Genomic DNA, 23,714 nt, shown 5'->3' on the forward strand with positions numbered 1-23,714 from the left:
GTCAATTAAATTTTAAGGAGATTCTTATCTAAAAATGTCATGTGTGCTTTTGGTTTGATTCTGGCATGGGTGTTCTTCATAATTTAGATCAGTAGGTTTTCACCCTGGTTTTGTAGAGTATCATGAAATACTCAAAATTTGATAAATTTAAAAAGAAAATTATTTGGCCTTCTATGCTGGAAGGAGCTTGTATAACTAAAGCACTGCCAACAGAGGCCCACCTTACAGAGGCTAGCAGTTGCTGAGCGGCTGGCTGGCTCTCTGTGTCCTGGGAACACAGAAATGCCAGCTGAGCTCCCTGCCTGCAGAAGATCTGAGCTCTGCCAGGGCTGGCCAGTCAGGAAAGCAGAGATGCAGGGGGAGGTCCTCCCGCTGCCCACTGTAGGGTCTTGGCTGCAGAAGGTTCCATGGGGCCAGATTAACACCTAATGCCTAGGTCACACGTGGCGGGGGGGGCGGGTGGTACCACTTGAGCAAACAGCTGTGGTGCATGACTCTGCCAAGAGCCACCCCTCCAGCCTGGCACTGACTCCACGTGACAATGCGTGGCCCCCCAAAGTGCAACTGGAAGCCCGGGCTGCGAGTTGCCTCCCCTCAGGTGTGTGTCCACACCTGCTTGCCTCCTCACCACAGGACCTGCTGCTGGGTTCTGGTGGCCGGGGGAGCTTAGCCCTGGGCTGACTGCACGGTGGCCCTGTTTTGGGGTCTGTGTTCGAGCCTTTCTCAGCTGTGCTGCTCAGCTCTTTCTGACCCCAGCCCCTTCAGAACGCAGTGCCAAGGGACCTCCCTGGTGGTCCAGTGGCTAAGACTCCGTGCTCCCAATGCATGAGGCTCGGGTTCGATCCCTGGTCAGGGAACTGGATCCTGCGTGCCACAACGAAGAGTTCGCATGCTGCAACTAAAGATCCTGCGTGCCACAGTTACGACCGGCACAGCCAAAAACGAACAAACAAAAAACAGTGCCAAGAAATCACCCCAACCCAGACCGCCCAGCTCTTGGTCTTGGCCCCCGGGCCCTGAGTGGCACAGCTTGCCAGGCTACCGTGTTTCATGGGTGCACATTCTAATACCATCTGCCCTGACCCTCCTCTGCTGGGGACTTGGGTCATTCCACAGCTGGGCTAAGACTCCCTTTAAACACACTGGCCCTCCAAACCCCAGCTGTCCCCGCCCCCATTTTTACTGTGGCTGGACCCCTCTTACTCTTCTCCCTGGGCCAGTGTCTTCCTCTAAGGGGGTCCTTCCACTCCATGTCTCCCCTAGGTCTACCACCCACTTCCTACAGCGGCTCCCCCAGCCTGGAACTGGGTCTGCCTGACTTTCCAACCTGTGCTCCATGAGATGCCGTGGTCTGAAAATCAAGTCGGCCTCAGACTGGTTGCCCATTGACGTGTGGCGTCCGAGCCTCACCCCCTGGAGGTTCTGACTCAGCAGAGCAGGGTGAGCACGCCAATCGGCATGTCTCATAAGTACCGTCCAGCCCCCTCCGCCCCTCTGCTGGCAGTGGCTGAGGCAGGTGGGCCAGTTGGAGAATACCACGCTTCCGCCTTCTTCCCCTCCATAAGCAGCAGCTGCTCTTCGTGTGGACTTCCTGCACCCACCAGGCTCCCAGCCTGGCCAGAGTCTCTCTCCAGCTTAGGGGCTGTCAGGCCCTGGGAGATCCAGCGCCTTCTTCCTGTCGTGGGACCTGACGCGGAGATTTACTGACTACTCCATAATGAAAGAATGACAGAGGCGAGGGGGAGAGAGAAGCTCAGCATTTGGGGGTGTCTTGCCCATTTGGGAGATAAAGGAACAAGGTTCAAGTCTTAGAAGCTCTTCACTGAAAACCCTAATAAGGAGAGATGCAGAAGCTTCCAGATTAAATAACAGTCATTTACTGAGGGCCTTGCTGGCTCCAGAAGGAATATGTGACCTCAGATATATGAACACCCACCCGGGGGCAATTTGTATCCACTTTACTAACTTTTAGCAGCTTGGCGAGGTAAGGATTATTTCTATTCTACAGGAGGGTCGGGGAGGTGTCACGTGAACCCACAGCATCTTACAAGGATTCAAACCCAGGCCAGGAAGCCTGAGCTTTTGTTCTCAGTCAAACTGTCCCACTGTCCCCAGTTTCTTCCCACTCGTCCAAAACAGCTCTCTCTTCAGCTGCCTGAAGGACCTTGTGGTTTCCTTATTACGTCACCCGTTCAGTCACAGTTGGGCTGAGAGCGGAGTGTGGCCCGGCCCGCCAGATCCCCAGGGCAGCCCTGCCGGCCCAGCCCAGGCCAGCCTGGCCTAGCCACACACGCACCATGAAGTACCCTCTGGTGCCGCTGGTGAACGAGCTGACGTTTTCTTTCCTGGTGTTCTGGCTCTGTCTGCCCGTGGCATTGCTGTTGTTCTTGCTGATCGTCTGGCTATACTTCTTACTCAGCCAAGGTGAGCTGCCCAGGCCCGGGCCCTAATCCTGGAGGCTGGGCAGGGCGTGGGATATGCTGGGAGTCCCCAAACAACTGCCGAGAGAGGGGCGTCCTTCAGGCAGAGGGGTTTCCTGCTGGCTCCGGGAAAGCATGGACTTGGTAGTTTAGCGTTTCTTAACCTGGAGTCCCAGAGTGAATCCTGAGTTTGGAAAACAATGTGTGTGTGTGCACATCTGGCCCTTCAGGGGCCACTGCTAGCATATAAGGTCTTTGGTACATATGAAAGTATTGTGAATGTGACTGCGAATTTAGTTAAGATATTCTAGATAGAAGATAAAACGGTTTATTACTTTTGCGCTATAATATAAATATATTTGTGGTAAAATAAACTTGGAGCAGAAATGTACTTGGAATTGGTTATCGTGTATACAAAATTCATATTATTTCTGAAGAAGCAGTAGTCATGTACCACCAGTAATAGAAGCTATTATTATCAAAATGTGTATGTAAACTCTCTCTGTATATATACAGAATAGTGGAACTATAATTTTTGTGTGAAATATGGTGTCAAATGTAAAATGTATGTTTCAGCATGGCAGTAAATGCTTTCTGTTTTTGTGACCAATCATTAATTTAGAAGGAATTGAATCTTTATAATCAATAAATAAATACACATACAAAAAGGTGTCCCTTCAGGGCCACAGCTAGCACATAAGGTCTTTGGTACAAATCAGAAAGAGGTGGCCCCTCTGGGCAGATGAATTAGTAAAAGACGTCCCTTCCTGTGAATGCAGCCAGGGCACAAGGCTTGGTGAGCAGAGCGTGGGCTGGCTTTCAGCCCCTCTCGGCCCTCAGCCCTGTGCTTTTGCAGTCAGCAACCAGCTTGATGGGTACAGCAGCCTTCAGCATTTAGCAGGTGCCCAGAGACCACTCACACAGTTTCCTGCCCAGACCGCACATCAGGGAGGATCTGGGTTTCTGTGGGACACAGGATCACAGAAGCTGACCGACACCTGTCCTGAACTCAGCATGCCACCCAGAGGAGTGGGAGGCAGGGCGAAGCAGGCCTGAGGGAGGCTGGGAGCGGTGGGCCGGTGGGGACGGGGGACAGCCTGGCCACGTGGCAGGAATGACACTCTGCTCCTCAGGTGTCCCGTCTCCCCCGGCACTCCCATCACCTAGGGGCCTCTTCCTGGGGACTGCTTGACCTCCCACCTCCCGCTCAGCAGCCCCATGACCTTTGACCACCTGCGCAGGGAGGGCACTGAGTGTGCTGCCAGCTCTGCTCAGATGGTGCTCAGACAAGCTGAGCAGTTCACCCCCATCTTGCCCCATAATCTCACATGTAGGGGCCGGCAATTGTGCAATTGTTACGAGTTCCTGGCGAGAGCTTCCAGAAAATGTTTGTTTACCAGGATGGACGGCAGCCCTCCCTGAGGGCCAGTGTTGGGTAGAAGGCAGAGCCCTTGCCTGCAGTGGCTATAAAATCCCGTTTCTCCAGAGTCTAGGGGATGTGGGCCCGGGTTTCAGCTTTGCCCCTTAATCGTTCATAACAATAGCTTTTTTGAACACTGTGCTAGGCCTGTGCTAAACACCTGGTGTACCTTATTTCATTTAATCCTCAGACTAACCCTGTGAAATAATCCTTATCATACAAGTGAGGAAACTGAGGTTTGGAGAGAAGTTACCTGTCCAAGGCCACACCCTTAAGAGTGCCGACTGTCCAGTGTCTCACCTGGGCTCTGACACCTACCAACTGTGGGACTTGGGGCGAATCCTCTCTGAGCCCCAGTTTTCTCACCTACAAAATGGAGATAATAACGGTCCCTACCCTTTGGGGCTGTGGAGAGATGCATGTCAGGGGCCGGGTACCTGTACACACATTGCACATAGCAGGTGTTTGGAAGCTGAGAAATAATCCAGGCAGTGTCGGTTTTGTCAAGGTAGGAGGAAGTGTAGGCGTAGCTTTGGATGGGTTTTCCGGAAGGTGGGACACCTTCCCTGAGGTCCAAGGCACTAACCTCCTCCAGCAATTCATTCTCCTTGGAGGCCCATCTCTAAGCCATCCACAACCTGCCCTGTCTGACCCCGCTCTCAGACTTTCTCCTGAGAGGCTGTTTACCCACCGACATCTCACACGGCAGTTTGAAACAGGTCCTTTTGTTGATTTTTGCATTGAAGAGAAACTGTCCTTAAAGTGAGGCAAGCAGCCCTTCCTCAGGGTCCCCGTCTTCTTGGGAATCTCAGTATTACTGTGTTCTTTGTGCTGAGAATTGGCTCAAACCCAGGGTCTGGACCTGCCAGGGATTGTGGGGCTGGGGCTTGGGACACCCTGGCCTGGGGTTTTGTCTTCTGCCATGGATCTCTGGATTGGAATCAGTCTGGCCTGGAATCCAGTATGAACAGCCGTCAAGAGGAGCTCTGATTCCTCCCTCCCCATCCCCACCTGGCCTGGCTCAGCAGGGCGGTTTCAGAGCCCAGAAGGGAGAAGGTTGAGCAGCAGGTGCCACGTGGCCCACGAGGGCGTGAGGATGCCAATGCGCTTTTCCAAGTGGAGGCTGGAGCAAGTTGGGGGGAGTGGGGAGCTGCCTGGTGAGATGGGTACAGAGGCAAGAAAAGATGGTTGGCAGCTGAGCCCTGGAGACGCTGGCCAGGGAGGGCAGTGCTGATCCCCAGCCTGACATAGGAAGGGAGGATGAAGCCTCCGAATTCCCTGCCTTTGGACAAGGGCCCCCATGGAACTGCATGGGACTGTGGAGCCGGGACCTGCTTTTGCGTCCAGCGCTGCCACCTCCCAGCGGCAGGAAAACCTACACGTGTTATTAGATGGGTACCTGAGCTTGCTAACATGGCATATCTCGGGAAGGCAAGGTAAGAAAAGAGGGAGAAGGGGGAGATTATTGTTTTTCTGAGTATACTCAAGTTGTTTCACTGGTTACAGAGAAGTAGAGGAGGTTGAAGACAGCCCCTCAGATTTCAGACCAAGAAAAGGCCGAGGGGGTTTCCTGGTGGTCTAGTGGTTAGGATTCGGTGCTTTCACTGCCGGGGCCTGGGTTTGATCCCTGGTGAGGGGCTTTGGTGGGTGAAGGGGGCGTTCTTTTTTTTAAAAAAGGGATTCTACCGTATACTTCTCTGCAACTTTCTTGTAATATACCATAGACATCCAGCAAGTTACAAGATACAGATCTAATGCGGGTGTTTTGCAAGCCTCATGACATGCCACACGTGAGTGTGCCACACTTCATCACCCAGACCTCTCATGATGGACACACACATGGTTTCCAGGGTATTTTAGTGTGTGTGTGCGCGTGTGTGTGTTTCACCATAAAACAGTGCTGTAAGGGAAACCATTGGACACATATACTCAGACATTTGTTAATGAATGAACTGGTGGATGGATGGATGGACAGGTGGGTGGGTGGGCTTGTGTCTCCTCGGTGACCCCTCCTGGACCATGCTCAATACAGTAGGTCATTTGCTCACCCCTAGGGTCCTTCCTCTTCTAGAAGATGGGTGTGTCATGGGCCAACCTTCTTTCTTGGTCCCAGCTCACCCTTCAAGGCCCTAAAGTCTTCCTGAGGTCTTGGGGCTGTCTCATCTGCCATGCTTCTGCCTTGGCCCCCTGGCCTCAGATAAGGCTGCAGGGGATGCCTGGGCCCTGCAGGGGGCTCCTTTAGCATCGAAAATAGGAGCTAGGATGTGACCACTGAAGAGGCCTTGTCTTGTCCCTCCACAGATTCAGAGGAAAATGACTCAGATGTTTGCTTTGATTGGGAGCCCTGGAGCAAAGTCCCCGCCAAGTTTTGCCAGAAGACGTTGCATAGCCAAGAGGAGGAGAGGCCCTGCTAGTGAGGCTATTCTGCCAGGTGAGGCCCCTCTAAGAGGTGGGGGACTGGAAACAGGAGCCTCAGGGCCTGCCCAAAGCCTAGGGCGGCTGCCATGTTGGAGCTCTGCTCCCTCTACCATGTTGGAAATCTTGCTGTCTCTGCCATGTCAGAGAACCTTCTGCCTTATTGTGTGGGAGACCTGTTCTTGCCACGTTAGAGGACCAGTCACCTCTGCCGTGAAGAGTTTCTTTACAAAGGCCCCCCCTACCCATTATCTCTGTGACCTCACCTCCGATCACCCTCCTTAGGGTCTTTGCACTGGCTGTTCCCTCTGCCTGGAACCCTTCTCCCCACACATACCTCACCTCGAAGGGTGCTGCTCAAATGTCACTTTTTCAGTGACAACCACCCTCCTTAATACTGTAATCTTTTCCCCACTCTGGCTCTGCTCTGTTTTTTTTTGCCATAGCACTTACTACCCATGACGTGCTCGATAATTGATGTCTCCAAAACATGCACAGCAATGCCTGACACACGATGGAGGCGCCATATAGATATTTGTAAAAGGAAGGAGAAAGACGTGATAACAATAGTAACTAATAATAATGGCTGATATTCATTGAGTGTTTAATAGGTACCAGAGCCCGTGCTAAACATTCACAAGCTCGTTTACGGAAGTCCTAGGAAGAAGATATTATTTTTATCTTCATTTTACAGATGGGAATTCAGAGTGTCAGTGCAGTTAAATAATGTGCCCAAGTATCAGAGCTCTACCCTCACTGAACAGCGAGGACACCTCATCCATCCCAGTGGGGTTAAATGCCATTTCTATGCCAGTGACTCCAAATGTATCTCACTCTAATCTCCCTTCTGAGCTCTATTATCTGTCCCCTCCATGCCTTTTCATGGCTAGAATGGGATTCTTAATTCCCTTTGCTACCCAACAAAGCAAAACACCGCACCCGATCTTCTGCCAGCTGGTCCGCATCTCCATGAACAGCACTGCCGTTGGTTGGTCTAGTTGCTTGAGCCGCGAGCCTGGGAGTCATCCGTCATGCCTTTCTTTTCCTCCCACCCACGTCCAGTCCATCAGCAAGTCCTAAATGCCATCTCTCATGCATCCACTTCTCTCTGTCCCCAGGGCCACCATGGCCTGCCCTACCCCAAGGTCTGTCCGTATGTCTCACTCTTGGAGCCCCTGCCTGTCCGAGTGGAGAAAGGAGGTGGTGGTGAGAAGCAGGGACCCTCACTTAACCTCAGTCACACTGACCTTGTCAGGTCATGACCTTGACAGTTGAAAAAGGAAGTTGAGGGCCCTTTCCCCAGAAAAAACACACACCTGGACATGCACTCAGAGTTTTGTGCTCAGGGCCAGGTTCACAGGTTGTCACCTGTGCGGTTCCACAAGGTCACATGTTCAGAAGAGCCTCATGCTTTGTTTAATGTTCTGCTGTCACTGTCTTGAAATTCTTAATTTTTTTTTTTTTTGGCTGTGCCACGTGGCTTGTGGGATCTTAGTTCCACGACCAGGGATCAAACCCTGGCCCTCGGCAGTGAAAGCCCAGAGTCCTAACCACTGAACCACAAGGGAATTCCCTTGAAATTCTTAGTTTTTGAACAAGGGGACCCACAATGTTCATTTTTTTAATGGGCCCCACAAATCACATAGCCCGTACTGTTTGTGTACAATTAATGGGGTAAGAAAAGGAGATATTCGGACTCTGATATAGAGCCCTTCCTGCCCCATCGTGGTTCTGTCTCCCTCTTACTCTTTCATCTCATTGTCACCCTAGATCCAATGTTCCACTGCTTCCCAGCCTGGTTTTCCCAGTCAGCGGGGCTGCAGCAGCGACCTAGGTGGATGGGAGACTTGCCGGGGAGGGGAGAGGACTTTGGCGAGTGAGGTGCTCCCCAGGGACCCCCGACTCGTCTCCTCCACTGATGGACACACGAACGCCTCCAGAGACCCGGCTCTTCTCCGTTACAGACCACCTCCCAGTCCCCCCAGGGAGGAGCCTGAGCCTGTGAAGACAGTATAAGCTGGCCCTTGGGGAGAAGCTGCCGACTGAACTCAGAGGCCCGTGAGGGCAGGCCCCTGAGAAAGCTGCTGGGCCTGACCAAGTCCACTCACTTGACAAGCTGTGCAGCCCGGGCCCAGCCCTGGTACCACCTTGAGCCATCCTGACCTTTGGGAATCTCTTTCCCACCTGTTCAAAGAGCTGGGGATCTTGCTCTGAACTTCTGTTCTCTAATTTCAAACTCACTGTATGTGAAATCAAGCTCAAAAATCACTCATCCTTTTTTTTTTTTTTTTTTTTGGCTGCGCCACGTAACTTGCAGGATCTTAGTTCCCTGACCAGGGATTGAACCCCGGGTCCCCGGCAGTGAAAGTGCCGAGTCCTAACCGCTGGACCACCAGGGAATTCCCTCAAACTCACTCCTTGATTAGTCTTCAGGTTGATTTTAATAACAAATATTAATTTTATAACTATGTACATTATCTACCATTTGCCTAGTTACAATAGGAAGAGCTCACCTTTAGTGGGTGCTTACTGTGTGCTAGGTGCTTCACGATGCATTTTTTATACACATGATTGTTTTTTCTTTTTTTTTTTTTGCCGCGTTGGGTCTTCATTGCTCCACACGGGCTTTCTCTAGTTGCGGCGAGCGTGGGCTACACCTCGTTGCGGTGCACAGGCTTCTCATTGCGGTGGCTTCTCTTGTTGTGGAACACGGGCTCTAGGCACGCAGGCTTCAGTAGTTGTGGCACATGGGTTCATTAGTTGTGGCTCGTGGGCTCTAGAGCGCAGGCTCAGTAGTTGTGGCTCACGGGCTTGGTTGCTCCGCAGCATGTGGGCTCTTCCCGGACCAGGGCTCAAACCCATGTCCCCTGCATTCGCAGGCGGATTCTTAACCAATGCACCACCAGGGAAGTCCCACATGATGGTTTTTAATGCTCACAAGCATTCTGTGAGGTAGGGTCTTTGGTTATTCCTGGTTTACAGATGGGGAAACTGAGGCTCAGAGTGGTCAAGCAACTTGCTCAGAGTCACACGGGTAGGGTTGGGATTTGAACCTGGACCCTGACTCTAGTGCCTGGTCCCTGTTCCACTGTGCCAGTTCTTCTCCAGGTTGGGGTGTTGGAGGAGAATATGGAGGAGACACAATGTTCTGACCTTTCAAGAAACCCCCTGTCCCTGTACCCCTGCTGGCTACAGGCAAGCAGCAGGGTTGATGGGCTGGAGAAGGGGACAGGCCCTCTCAGGGATCACCTGGATGTCATCTTTGTGTCCCCTCTTTCTCTCTCACCCCACATCCCACCAGCCACCGTAAGACTTCTAAACAAAGGCAAGAGAATGAGTCTGAATTATTAGCGCCTGAATTATTAGCTAGTCTCCTGGACTTTGTTCTCTCTGGCTCTGCTTTTTTCTGCCCTATTAGAGCAATCCAACCAAAACACAAATCGGAGCATGTCTCTCCCCACCACCCCCATCTTTCTCTCTCTCTCTCTCTGTCTCTGTGTGTCTCTCTCTGTCTGTGTGTATGTGTGTGTGTGTGTGTGTGTCTCTCTCACGCACACACACACACACACACACCCCTTTCTCCCCACACGCTTTGTCACGAGCTTCTGTCAGTGCTGTGCTTTCTGGGGGCTTTCCTGGCATCGAATAAACGCTTTTAATAACAAAAAGCTCCCCTTTGGCTGAAGCTCCCCCCGGCTGGCTTTGTCTGACATTTTCTCCAACTGCCCTGCTCCGTGCAATGTACCGTTTAGTGCCACTGCCCCTTTGCTGTCTGTAGGGGGCTGCTGGGGCATCGTTCAGCTTCCTGCTGACCCAGAAAAGCCACCAAGCCCCCCCCCCCCGATCGTCCACCACCCGCCCCCAGCCATTCTGGAGGAGCCAGAGGAGCCTCCTGGGACGAGCTCAGGCCTTGAGGGAGGGTGGCCGCAGCCTGGCTCTGCAGGAAGAACGTCCGGCCGTGCTCCCGGAGCGGCGCCTGCAGTAGAAGGCGGGCCAGACATCTCCCTGGGGCCCCTGGAAGGCTAGCAGCTCTGGAGGGTTGTTGGCTGTGTGTGTACGGGTTGTCTGTGGAAAGATGCCCTCCCTGCTTGGGTGGGAGGCTGAGACCCCCAGCCTCTGAGGGAATGGATTGAGGCCCCCTTTCTGGCATTTTGTCTGGTAAGGCAGGAGGGGTGTGTGTGTGTGTGTGTGTGTCCTTCTCCCTGCTCCCCAGATGGCCCTGGTGGCCCTGGCTTCACCGTGTCCCCAGATCCCACGGGTCCTCATCGCCAGGCGGCTGGGGCGCTGTGCCTGGTACTGGGCAGACCTGGGCTGCAGGTACAGGAATCCCAGGAGAGGAGAGGGAAGGTTTGGGCCACTGGTGTCTCAGGGCCAAGCCCGAGGGCCGAGGGGACCAAGTTGAGTACCCATATGTGCTGGGGGCGTGCATCATCTCACTTCATCCTCCCCACACACTTGTGAAGCAAGAATTCCTCTCTCATCCTACAGATGAGGAAACAGACGCTCTGGGAGGTCAAGTAAATGGCCCAAGGTTACCGCCAAGGGGTGGAGTGGGTTTCTTTTTTTTTTGACTGCATGTTGAATCCATGCCCCCTGCAATGGAAGCATGGTGTCTTAACCACTGGACCACCAGGGAAGTCCCTGGAGTGGGTTTCAAACCTTGGTCCATGAGACCCCAAACCCAGGCCTTTCCTGGGCCACACACTACCCTGGGTCACTGACTTTTGGATACTTTGAGATGTGAGTAACCCCCAATATGTGCTGTTTCCCCTTCCTCTGGATGAAGAGAGTATTAGGGACTCCAGAGCTTCTTTGGGGCTCAGGATTCAGGACCCCAAACTGTGGAGTCTCAGCTGGGTTAGTGTGGTCATCTCGACTGAGAACTGTCACCCCCTTCCCCCTGCTCAGTGTGCCTCTCACAGCAAAACCAGAATTTTTATTTATTAAAACAATGTCTTTAAATTTATTTTATTGATTTATTTTTTTGGCGCCGTTGGGTCTTTGTTGCCGCGTGCAGGCTTTCTCTAGCTGTGGTGAGCAGGGGCTACCCTTCGTTGCAGTGTGCGGGCTTCTGATTGCGGTGGCTTCTCTTGTTGCGGAGCACGGGCTCTAGGCGCGAGGGCTTCAGTAGTTGTGGCTCGCAGGCTCAGTAGTTGTGACCCGTGGGCTCTAGAGCGCAGGCTCACTAGTCATGGTGCACGGGCTTAGCTGCTCCACGGCATGTGGGATCTTCCTGAACCAGGGCTCGAACCCATGTCCCCTGCATTGGCAGGCGGATTCTTAACCACTGCGCCACCAGGGAAGCCCTAAAATTTTTATTTTTATTATTATTTTTGGCTGTGCTGTGCGGCTTGTGGAATCTTAGTTCCCCAAGCAGCGATTGAACCTGGACCCTCGGCATGGAAGCATGGAGTCCTAACCACTGGACCACTAGGGAATTGCCCAGATCAGAATTTTTAAAACGTCATTTCTCCTCGACTGTGATTACAGCATATTACAAACAATGTGATTCTGACAGAAATTCAAACAGTACAGAAGTATATGTGCCTATTTCCCAGAACCTACTACTGTTAAGGTTTGGACATATACCTTGGGAGAATGTTGTGACATATATAAAGCTGTACCTATATAGTTCTACGCAAATACAACCATGGTAGTGGTTGTGCCTTTAAGCTTCCTTTCAACCCTTAATTAATGTTATGGACATCTTTACATATCAGTAACATAACGATCTAACTTATTCATTTTAATGGTCTCCCAGAATCCAGTTTTATGGGTATCCTTTCGTTAATTAGTTCCTGGCTAATTTAGACATATAGATTGGCTCCAATTTTTAACCATTCTAAGCAATACTGTAACGGACATCTTTGGGGATTTGTGTGGGTAAAACTCATTCCTAGAAGGGTAATTGTAGGTTTTAAAGGAACAGTTAGAGTCTTGATAGTTCCTGCCCAATTGTCCTCCAAAAAATGCTGTAGCTTAGAACACGCCTGCAGCAAGGGAGCCCCGTTGCTCTCCTCATTTCCACCTGAGGACCGGATTGCTGCCCCCGACCAGAGTTTCTAATTCAATAATTCTCCGGCAAAGACTGAGAATTGGCAGAGTAGATTCGCCTATCCAAGTTTTCAAGCATCCAGTTTTAAATTTAAATTAGTTAAATAAAAATTCATTTTCTCAGTCATACCAACCACATTTCAAGAGCTCAGTAGCCACACGTGGCTAGTGGCTACTGCACTGGCCAACACAGCATAGAAAAGAGCCTGATTAAGTGACTCAGGCAGGGACAGGCTAGTGTTTATGGTGGGGAAAGAATGGATTCAGATCACTTCCTTCATACCTAAGGGCCTCCTGAAACCACAGCGCATACCAGTTGAGAGCACTAGAGCTGGGGCTTGCAACGTGGGTTCGAATCCTGGCTCTGCTGCTTGCCAGCTGGGTATGTATGGGTGGGTCATCTACTCCTGGGTCTGTTTCCTTATCTGTAAACTGGGGACAATAGTACCCACCTGTGAATATTAAACTGATGCCTGCGCGTGTCTGGTGATGGGCATGTAGTAAGTGCTCAGGAAACACTGGAAACAAAATGACAACAGGAAACAGTTATTCATGCTGAGCACGGAGGATCTGTGCACTTTTCTGCATATACTGTGCATCAGTAAAACACTGAAAACAGAACAAGCAAAAAATCAGCTGTTAGTGATGCTCAGAACAAATATTGTGGATGTGCTGAGTGCCCTTGTTCTCTGGTGAAGTGGGGGACTCACTGCAGCACTGCGTCATGTGACCTTGGACAGTGACGCCATTGGAACTGTTAGGCTTTTATTTCATTTCTGTTCCTTCCTGCGTCCCATCTGACCTCAAAAAGTTCACCCAAAGAAATGATCACTCCCCTCTCCCTGCTTAGCTGTCAAAACGGGGGCAAAGGTAATGACTTTTGTTTTGGTTAAGTCACCGCAGTTTTCAGATTGTCACGAAAACACCCAGAGGCTGGTAATTTCCAAGCAAATCACAAAGCAACTGAAGAAATCATGCTGTGCACCAGCAGGGGTTTCCAAACCGACACAGGAGCTTCCTGGACAGGCAGTTTTCTCGAAAAGCATAAATCAAGCTAAACGGCCAATTTTATAATTAACTGGGAATCAGTCTCCAGTTAAGCTTCTGCTCGGTAAAATTGGCCAAGAGGTTGCCCAGGGAGAACTGGTGCCCTGCCTCTTCCTTCGGGCACTGGCAGACCTGAGATTGCTTTGCTTTACCACCTTCAAGGATGTTTCAGGATGGGAGGGTGGAGCTCAGCGTGTGGGCAGGACACTTGGGGGAAAGGCACAAGCCAGGGCCTGTGGGTAAGGTGCTGGCGGGACAGGCCACGTGCAAAATGAGCATGGGGGCCCCTGTTCAAAAATTATTAAGAATTTCAAGATGGTGATAGCAGAGCACTAAACCCAGCATGGGCTCCTCCTAAGCCTGGGATCCTGTGGGATTACCCAGGTCAGACACCTGTGCTGCTGGTCCTAGGTACTGGATCACACCTCCAGAAGTTGGGGGGACATCCATGGGTGGGGTGTCAGGCTGAGGGCAAAATACAGCCTCAGAGACTCTAGGGCACAGGACCCCACAAGGCAGAAGCCAGGTAGACAGCAGGAGCAAAATTGGCCCCCTGATCCAGGCTATAGCAACTACGACAACAACAGAGAAAAATCCAATAGAACAATTCTGCGGGGGAGGCAATTTGGCAGGAAGTGTCAAAATTTTATGCAAACCCTTTGATTCAGCAATTCCACTTTCGACTCTCTTCCACTGCTACCTCTGCGCAAAGGTACAAGGTCATAAATACGAGGATGCTTTTTACTCATGATCTGGACCCGATGGAGGCAATCCAAGCATCTGTCAAAAGAGCATAGGTTAAAAAACCAAGCTACCTCCCCAGGTAAGGATATTTCAAATAAAATGCACTCTGTGGGTGAACTTCTTATGATTCGACTGCTCAAGATATTATCTAAGGCCCCGCTTTTAAAATTTCTTTTTATTGCTGTGCATGGTATCCACTTTGTTCTAAGCCCGGATCCCCACTGGGTGACTGCCAACACCTGGGGGCTACTTATTTTTTGCACATGTCTTCAGCAAGTTGTCTACATCTCAGAATTCCCAACGAAAGTCCTGAGCTGTATCTTCTTGAAACAATTCCTGTGGCTGGAGGAATGCAAGCAATGGTTCTTCTCTTTTCGTTTTTTTTTTTTTTAAAACAATAGCTTTATTGAACTATAATTCACATATCATATAATTCACCCATTATAAAGTACACAGTCCAGCCGTCTTCAGTCTATTCCTGGAGTTGTGTAACCCTCATCACAATCGATCTTAGAACATTTTCATCCCCTTAAAAAAACGCTGTACTCATCGGCAGGCACTCACACAACAGTTCTTAATTCAAGCTTACCTGGACCTGCGTCTGTGACTAGGCTGTGTGTGTGGGGGGTGGTCACAGCTGCTATAATGGGGGATGCGTGGAAAGGTTGCTGGGGAGGCAGCCACAAGGCCCACCGCATCTGTGCTCCGCTCACTCGTGACGTTGTGATGTCCCTTTGTCCTCGTCTGGCCCCGAGATGCTGATGGCCTCCTGCAATACGCCTTCCTTACCTCGCCAAGCTCTTATTGTAAGACTGCCTTTAGTGCAGTAAGAGTGAGCCAGATCTCATGTAAAAGGGATACGGTGGCCAGGATTGGGGAAACCCCAGCCCTGGCCGGGGGGACAAATTATGCAAAGACACGGAGGTCTAAGAGATACTGGAGAACTTGCCAACTCATAACTGGAAAGCAGTGTTCACGTGGGGAAATGGCATATGATGAGGCCCACGTGTTTCTGTCAATGTCACATTTCTAGCCGTTCTTTTTATTTTTCTTGCTGTGCTATGAAGCGCATAAAGGTTCCTCACGGTCATAGGTTCTTTGTGGATTTACTCTTTTTCCCTCCTTGGAATGCTTCTCAATCTGCAAGTGCTATCGATATTCAGCCATTGTGTTAACATTTACCCAATATTTGGCCCACCTTTTTTACTTTTAACTTTTGTTCTTTTACATTACGTGTGTTTTCCCCAGCTTTATTGAGATATAATTGACATATAACATTGTGTAAGTTTAAGGTATTCAATGTGATGATTTGATACACATATATTTTGTGATTACCACAAAAAGGTTATTAAGATCTTTATCACCTCACAGAATTAGCATTTGTGTGTGGTGAGAACATTTAAGATCTACTCTCTTAGCAATGTACAAGTATTTTAACTGTAGTCGCCATGCTAATCATTAGATCCCCAGAACTTACACGTTGTACAACTAGGAGTTGCCCTTTGACCAGCATCTCCCCATTGCCCCCACCAACCCCTAGCAACCACCGTTCCACTCTCTGTTTCTATGAGTTCTGTTTCTGTGAGCTGTTTTAGATTCCATCATACCGTATTTGTCTCTGTCTGAATTATTTCACTTAGCATAATACCCTCAAGGTCCATCCATGTTGTCACAAATGGCAGGGACTGGGGAGCAGGGAACTACAGTCGTTTATGCTCTTCTTTATTTTCATTTATCCTTTACTTCTTTGCTTTTATGCATTGAAAGTCCTCCCTCATCCAGCAAACTAACTATCCACCTACATGTGTTTTTCTAGTTGTGTTTTTTAAATTAATTTTGGTGTCTGGTGTGAGAGACCCACCTTCTTAGTTTTTTTCTTTTCCAAATGTTCAATTGTCCCAGTACAGTCCCGGACTCCCAGTAAAGTGCACAAATATCTACCTTGTACATCTTGATGTGTGTACCTATGCAACTACCACCAGATCAAGATAGAGAACACTCCCATCACCCCAAGTCTCCCGCATGTCCTTTCCCAGTTAATCCCCCCTCCCCCCAGGGTAACCAGGCTTCTGATCTCTCATCAGGAAGAGTCTTTCCCATGTCCTTGTGCTGCTGAAGGAAGAAGAGGTTCTTCATTGATCATATTTTGATGTGGCTGGGTAATCCTAGGTAACATTTTACTGAGGGCTTCCCTGCCCCAGGAGTTGTTCCAGAGGCATCGTTCACATGCACTGGCTTGTTTCCTTACCTCACCCTACGAGATGGGTGCTGTCACTGTACTCCCACTTTATAGATAGAAAAAAGAGAAGTGAAGCTCAGAGGGAAGTGATGGAGCTAACTGAGCCCCCAGCAGCCTGACCCACAGCCTTCCAGATTGACCATTACTCCTCTTGCTTAGGAAATTTGTCCTCCACCCCCGCAAGAACCCCACTCCAATGTGAAAGCACTGTCTTTCCCTCGAATGGAATCTTCTTTTAAACCTTTTGTTTTGAAATAATCTTAGACTCACAAGAAGTTGCAAAAACAGTACAGAGTTCCCATGTATTCTTCACCTACTTTCTCCCAGTGTTAATATCTTATGTAACCATAGTTCATCAAATAAAATTGTTAGATAATGACTTTCTATTCCTGAATCATCGGAGATAATTAATGTTCAACATTATCTTATCTTCTCATCTTGGTAATTTGATTTTCCCCACTCAGCTATGAATGATGATAATAATTAATGCTAAAGGGTACCACATATTGCTGACCTTTTACCGTGGATCAGTTATTAGACCAAGTACTTTGTATACATGATTGAATTTCATTCTGTTATGTTGACAGTAATTATCTATAAATAAACTAAAAAATAGTAACAGTTCTAATGACTGAGTGCTCAGTATATGTCAGGTGATGTGGTTTTTTGGCCACGTGGCTTTTGGGATCTTAGTTCCTCGACCAGGGATTGAACCCCGGCTCTCAGCAGCGAAAGCGTAGAATCCCAACCACTGGACCGCAAGGGAATTCCCTCAGACACTGTGTTTTATACACTTTATCTAATTTAACATCCCCAACAACCTTGTGAAGTAGATGCTAATATTAGCCCCATTTTACAGATGAGAAACTTGACACACAAAAGGGTAAAATTACCCAAACTCACAGGTAAAGTCAGAATCCGGGCCCAGAAAGTGTGACTCCATAGCCCATACAACGAGCACTAGGCTGTATTATAGCCACAACATTATTACCGACAACCACAGCATGATTCCTTTCCATTCTTAGAGCACTCTAATGGGGCACTGCGGAATATTCTGGTTAAGTCTTCTGGTAATACTGAAGAAATCTGTCCCCCCCTCTCTCAGCAATTTTCACCTCCCATAGCAGGAATGCCTGCAGATCCCCACTATTGCCTCTAGATGGCGCAGTCTAACATCATTTATTTTTTCAATTAATATTCTGTCTTTACGCAGAGTGAGGAAGAGGAACATTGGAGCTGTGGGTGACACGGCCAAGCGTAGGGACAGATTGGGTGAGAGAGAGCAACAAAGGACCTGAATAGACACAATGAGAAGAGGGGTCACTGTGGGGTGACCACTTTTCTCCCGCCCTTCCTGTTGGGATGCAGGTAGTAAAAGCATCTTCCACTCACTGGGGCCTCTGGCACCCGAAGCACTTTACACCCCTTAGCCCACTTTACCATCGGAAAAACCTCACAAGGTAGGCACAATTTTATGATGACAAACGGGGAATTAGAGGCTCAGAATGTGACCCCATCAGTCAGCGGTAGAGCTTGAACTTGAACCTGGGATGGCGTCCTGAGCCCCTGCTCTTCTTCACTCTGCGCTTCCTCTTCCTGGTTGCCTGGGCGGATGGGGGAGCCTCAACGCACATACTGGTGCATGGCTTGAACGATTGTTTTTCCTTTTCTCCCTAGAAATTTAGGATCCCCAAGGGCAGACTTGGCCTGACTAGGGTAGGAGACTTGTCCTTACAGGATATCAGAAGGTCCCTGCCTTAGCCCTTATCGAGCTGACCACGCTCTGTGACGTCCTGGGCTTGGACCCGAAAAAGAGCAAGGCCGGCAAACGGAAGGCGACAGGTCAGCGGTCCCAGCGCATCAAAAACCCTGAGGCTAAAGTCCCAGCTTTCTCATCGAGGGAGCTGCCTGGGGAATGTTCCACCAAAACATGCTTAGCTGTGATATTTCATATATATATATATATATATAAAATTTTGCATGTGAAAACAATTCCTGCTCGTTGTAGGACATTTGGGAAATAGAGCAAAAATACAAAAATGCAATTCAGATATAAGCTCTATTAACTTTCAGGGTATCATCTTCCTTTTGGTTTTTCATGTGTGTGTATAGCCTTTTTTCACTAAATATTCTAGAATTATGGGCACTTCCCAGTCACTGTATCATTCAGCTATTGTCACAGTAATGCTACATGATAAGAACCCCAAAACTCATGACTTAAAACAATTATTTACTCTGTTTGGGGGTGAACTGGGGGTCAGTTGGCTGATCTAGGCTGTTGGCAGGGTCTGGGTCTGCTTCATATTTCTCTCATTCTCCTGGGACTAGAAGGCTATCTGGAGCCCGTCCTTATGGCAAGAGGGCACGAGAGGGCAAACCCTATCACACCATGCATTTTAAACCTCTGTGTGCATCACAGAATCTACTGTTCCACTGGCCAAAGCTGTCACCTGAATGACCAGCAAGGAGTGGGAAAGTAATTTCTGCTTCTTTCATGGGAAGGATTGCAAATTCACATGGCCAAGGATATGGATACAAGGAGGGCTAATGAACTTGGAACAGTATTATCATTTACCACAACTATTAAACATTCTTTGAAAACATTATTTTTAATCAGGGCACTATTTCCCTCCTTGTGGATGTGATTTATTTAACCATTTCTTATTAGTGGACATTTATTATTTCATGATTTTCTATTATAAAACACAATCACTATGGCTGCACACACAACTTTGAATGCATCTTAGATTATTTTAGAATATACTTATTCAGTTCTTGGTATATATTAGCCTTCAATAGTGTATGAGAGTGTTCATCTCACTGCATCACTGCCAACATCACACACTGTGATTTTTTTTGTTTGCTTCTTCAAAGACAAGAGGATGGGGGATAAGAAAGACCAGGGGTAGGGGTTTCGCAGAGAAACATGTAGGTGGTTGAAGGGAGAAGGAAGGAAATTAGAGAAGATTGGGAAGGAGGAATTTGCCCAAGAAGACTGCAAGGCAGGATGGGAAATACATTTCTTCAGAACTCAGCCTGTCCTTGCAGACCTAGACCCTCTACCTCAGGCCATTGTCACATGTCATACCCAGCACTCCCTGGGGCTGCAGCACGTTTTCCTTTGAACATCTCTTTATCCAGCTGAGATTTTCTGCTCTGTGGTGCACCTAATGTTTTCATGATCACTGAGGCCAAAGGTTCTGTTGGAGAGATGTGGAGAATTTTTAGCTCGACCATCCTCCAGAGAGCTCAGTCCTCACGCAGGGAAAAGCGTCTGATTCTAGTTACCCACGAGATCTCGCAGGTTGGAGCCCAGCTGTCATTCCAGGAAGTGAAATGCCCCTTCTGCTCTTTGACTTCCGCAGAAACTTGCCTTTTCAGCGTGTCCCTCGACACCTTGCTAGAAGCCGACCGTAGATCCCTCCCCAGCACCCAGGTCCTGCTGGTCCTTCAAGCCGGAAGTTATCCCCAGATTGGGCTCATTTAGCCCATGAGAGGCTGGCTCTGGAGCCATTATTGGGAGATGTCTAGCCTGGGAGATAGGAGTGTGGACTATGGAATCAGGAGACTTGGGTTCAAATTCGGTCTCTGACATTTGGTAGCTGAGAAACTTGGGATGAATTTTTTTTGAATTTTTAACAAAGGAGTCTTTAATAATGTCTTAAACTTTAAAAAATTTTGCACAATCAAATAACAGAATTTAACATTCAATTGGAAGAGAGTCAAATTTTTACGGTTGACCCTTGAACAGCACGGAGGTTAGTCCACGTGTAACTTATACGCATCCTTGGGGTGAATTTTTAAACCTCTATGAGCCTTTCTTTCAGTATCTGCAGAGGAAGTTTAGAATAACAGCATGCTCCTTTTATTACGGATGAAATGAGATAAATGCACGGAAAGCTCTCAGAACAATCCCTGGCTCATGGCAGCGGCCAAGAAAGCTGTTCTTCTCATTTTGAGGGAAATCTCCTCCAAACTCTCTCTTCTTTCTGGTTTTCATGGGAGACAAACACACATGTTTGAATCCCGGTTTCCAATGGTTGCTGGTTTAAACATTGGTTTCTTTCTCTCATAGCTGCTGTCCTGTTTGGAAGAGAGAGGGCTGGACACATCGGGCATTCTCAGGGTGCCAGGGTCAAAGTTATGGTTTGGCTTCCCCACTTCGTTGAGGCTGCGTCTCCCAGCACCCTCTTCCGTGCGTTAAGCCAGGAGAGAATCCGTTTCATGGTTTATCAGTGTTCTGTCTTTGGTATCTGTTTGGGTCATGGAATCCCAGGAGGGTTTGGAAGGGTGAAGTTGGCACAGTACAGCAGAGGGGTTGAGAGTGCGGGCCCTGGAGTCAGACCACTCACATTTATTGAGCTAAACCCTGTGCTGAGTGACTTACACACAGTAGGCCATTAGACTTACACACATCTTATCACCACTTTGCGGATGAGGAAACTGAGGCCCAGAGGAGCGGCAGAGTGACTTTCACTGGAGCCTTGAGCCCACTTCTCATCAGCGCCCCTCCTTCCTTCAGGGGCTGGAACACAAGCTGAATCACAACGACGCATCTGATTTGCTCCAAATGCCCCTCCAGGCACTGCCGGCGCCTCTGCTCACCGCGGAGTACCTCCAGGCCTTCCCTGTGCTGCCCAGCGAGCATGCCCAGCCCTTTGTGTTTGGGGGGAAGAGTGTCTGATGGCACTGGCCTTGGCTGGAGAGGGGAAGTGGTGGGAAGACAGGACTGTCCCTGTGACCTCGAGCTGTGAGTGCGTGCACATCTGACTATGTGTGTGCGTGCACGCACGTGTGTGCATGTGTATGGTGTACATGTGTGTCCATGCATGTGCTGTGTGTATGCACGTGTGTGTGTGTGTGTGTGTGTGTGTGTAGTGTGACAGGGGAGGAGAGGAGGGTAAGGGTTTGCCCACCACAGTCCCTATCAGTCCCCCACTGGACCGGTTTTCTTCCCTTCACGATATCCATGGGGTCGGGCCTATTGGGTTTGTCTAGTTGTGTATCTGTGGGCACATGTGTGCACATCCGTCCGTCTGTGTGCCCCTCTGCAGACCGGCATGAATCACGTGGATCTCTCTCTGTTTATATCCCACATGTATAAGTTGCTGCCTGGACTTCCTCCCAATCCATAGAGAGTAAACACAGTCACTTCTGGTTTTCGCAGAAGAATAAAGCTTTCGACCTTGAGGGGAACCCAAGGATACGCTCTCTTTCTCTCTCTCTGTGATTCTCCAAAAAGCTTCAGAGCTCAGGCAGTCTGATCTCCACTCCCAAGCAGAGGGCAGGGACCCTGAGAAATCCTGTCCCATATTTGCTTCTCATATAGATGGAATCAGAGCCGATCACCGACAGCATCAAACCCTCTGAAACCCACTGGGAATAAACTCTGACCCCGTACCCATCTCATGCCCCTCTCTGTTGCCACCACCTGGCCAGGCTCCCCTGCTTCGATGTGCCTGTTTCTTTCCTTCTTCTGAGTGCCTGCACTTGCTGCTCTTTCTGCCTGGAAATTCACCCCTTTATTAGGCTGACTGCCTCTTGGCATTCACATGTCAGCTCAATGTCAGGGCTGGAAAGAGACCCTCCTGTCCTGGCAACCTGCCCACCCAGGCACCACTTGTTATAATACTCTGCTTATGTTCTTAGTACAAATCAGTGTTTGAAGCTACTTAGTTATTTCTTTGCTTGATATTGTCTGTCTTCTCCCCCCGAAACATACACTCCACAAACCTGCCTCTTTGTTTCCTTCACCACAATGTCCTGGGTCCTCGGACTGGAGCCTGGCACCTAAAAGATGCTTAAAGATATTTGCTGAGTGAGTGAATGAATGAATGAAGGCCACCCAGGATCTGAGGGACGAAACCCTAGGCACTCAGCCTCTGTGTCCCCCGCACAGCTGTTCCCCGGGCTCCGGCTGGCTCACTGCTGATGGGTGTGGTCTGGCTCTGGTGAACTGTTCCTCTGAATTCTACAACTCCAGAGATCCTGACCTCAGGCGTGGGACAGGTTTTCCTTTCCAGCCCTCAAAACACGAAGCTTTTCATTAAACCTTGTCTCCAGGAGCTATTCGCTTCCTAGAGGTGATGGCTGGTTCCTTGCCTTTCTGACCCTGGGCCATAGGTCTGAGGCTGCACATCTGGGCATGTGTGTGTGTGTGTGCACATGTCTGTGAGTGCATGTGAATGTGTGTGTGCATGCACACATGTGTGTTACTTTTTATTCATACAGTGCAGAGAGTGAACCTCGAGACCAGCACTGGCTGGGCCTCTATCTGAGCTACACTAGCCCGGGAAACAGTTCCGGGCCTTAGGAGGAAAGGTTTCCTGGCCGTTCCTGTTCTTTCCAGTTCTAGAATCTCCCCTCCTCGAGAAGGGGACTCCAACCCCAGGGAGGGATGGTTCCTGAACCTCCCATGGGGACGGGAGACCAAGCCCTCCCTCTTCCCGCAGACATCCCGGGCCTGACGCAGTGCCTGCAGGCCCTTCACTGTTCATCCAGATCCTCCCAGAACCCAGCAGGAACATCCCGAAGGAAAAGTTACCACGAGCTGCCTTCACTCTATCACCTCGGCCTACACCCAAAATAACGCCTCCAAATGTGCTCCTTCATTCATTCCACAACTATGCCAGGTGCTGGGGTGCAATGGTCACCAACCATGATGGCCAAGACTTTTTTAAAAAATAAATTTATTTAATGAATTTATTTTTGGCTGTGTTGGGTCTTCGTTGCTGTGCGCGGGCTTTCTCTAGTTGCGGCGAGTGGGGGCTACTCTTCGTTGCGGTACGTGGGCTTCTCATTGCGGTGGCTTCTCTTGTTGCGGAGCACAGGCTCTAGGTGCGCAGGCTTCAGTAGTTGTGGCTCGTGGGCTCTAGAGCGCAGGCTCAGTAGTGGTGGCACATGGGATTAGTTGCTCCGGGGCATGTGGGATCTTCCCAGAGCAGGGCTCGTACCTGTGTCCCCTGCACTGGCAGGCAGATTCTTAACCACTGCGCCACCAGGGAAGCCCCGCCAAGTCTTTCCTGAGACTTTTTCCCTAAAGAAAGCAGATGGGTCCTGGAAGGAAATGGTGCTTCCCGGAGTGGGCACTGCGAACATTAGCGTTATGTGGTGTTAACAGGTGTCACTGGGAAAAGGGGCTCTGTATCCAAATAAGATGGGTCAACATTGAGTTAATGAAACAAAGTTAAGGATCATTCTTCCCTACAAGACTTCTCAGAGCCTTTGATATGCTAAGGCTTCCTGAGTCTCCAAGTGGGACTAGAGAATATAGCATTTTCCAAACTCAGTTGTTCACGGACCTCTTTTGCTGTGGAAGACATTGCATGGCACTGGTATTCTCTGGGGCACCCATTTGGGAAACACTCTTAGGGAG

The 23,714-nt window shown here is 49.5% G+C and overlaps 1 protein-coding gene across 2 annotated transcripts; it reads left to right on the forward strand.

The window, feature by feature from the left end:
- The first annotated feature begins 169 nt into the window (after window positions 1–169).
- On the forward strand, window positions 170–22,991 carry ADIG (adipogenin). 2 transcript variants are annotated; one of them, XM_067708120.1, is made up of 3 exons: window positions 170–2,424; window positions 6,142–6,271; window positions 22,792–22,991. In XM_067708120.1, the coding sequence occupies exons 1-2, from the start codon at window positions 2,298–2,300 to the stop codon at window positions 6,252–6,254; spliced, it is 240 nt and encodes a 79-aa protein (XP_067564221.1). In that variant the 5' UTR covers window positions 170–2,297; the 3' UTR covers window positions 6,255–6,271; window positions 22,792–22,991. The 2 variants fall into 2 exon arrangements, with proteins under 2 accessions (XP_067564221.1, XP_067564220.1); XM_067708119.1 differs by lacking the exon at window positions 22,792–22,991 and adding an exon at window positions 8,026–8,160.
- Window positions 22,992–23,714: the final 723 nt, after the last annotated feature.

This window comes from Pseudorca crassidens, chromosome 15, assembly GCF_039906515.1.
Source record: "Pseudorca crassidens isolate mPseCra1 chromosome 15, mPseCra1.hap1, whole genome shotgun sequence".
Taxonomy (NCBI): domain Eukaryota; kingdom Metazoa; phylum Chordata; class Mammalia; order Artiodactyla; family Delphinidae; genus Pseudorca; species Pseudorca crassidens.

What these genes read in the sequence shown, in the direction of transcription:
- ADIG (XM_067708120.1), top strand. Translation starts at nt 2,298, where the DNA reads ATGAAGTACCCTCTGGTGCCGCTGGTGAACGAGCTGACGTTTTCTTTC. An exon ending in ATACTTCTTACTCAGCCAAG is followed by an intron (nt 2,425 to 6,141) that starts GTGAGCTGCCCA and finishes GTCCCTCCACAG; the next exon opens with ATTCAGAGGAAAATGACTCA.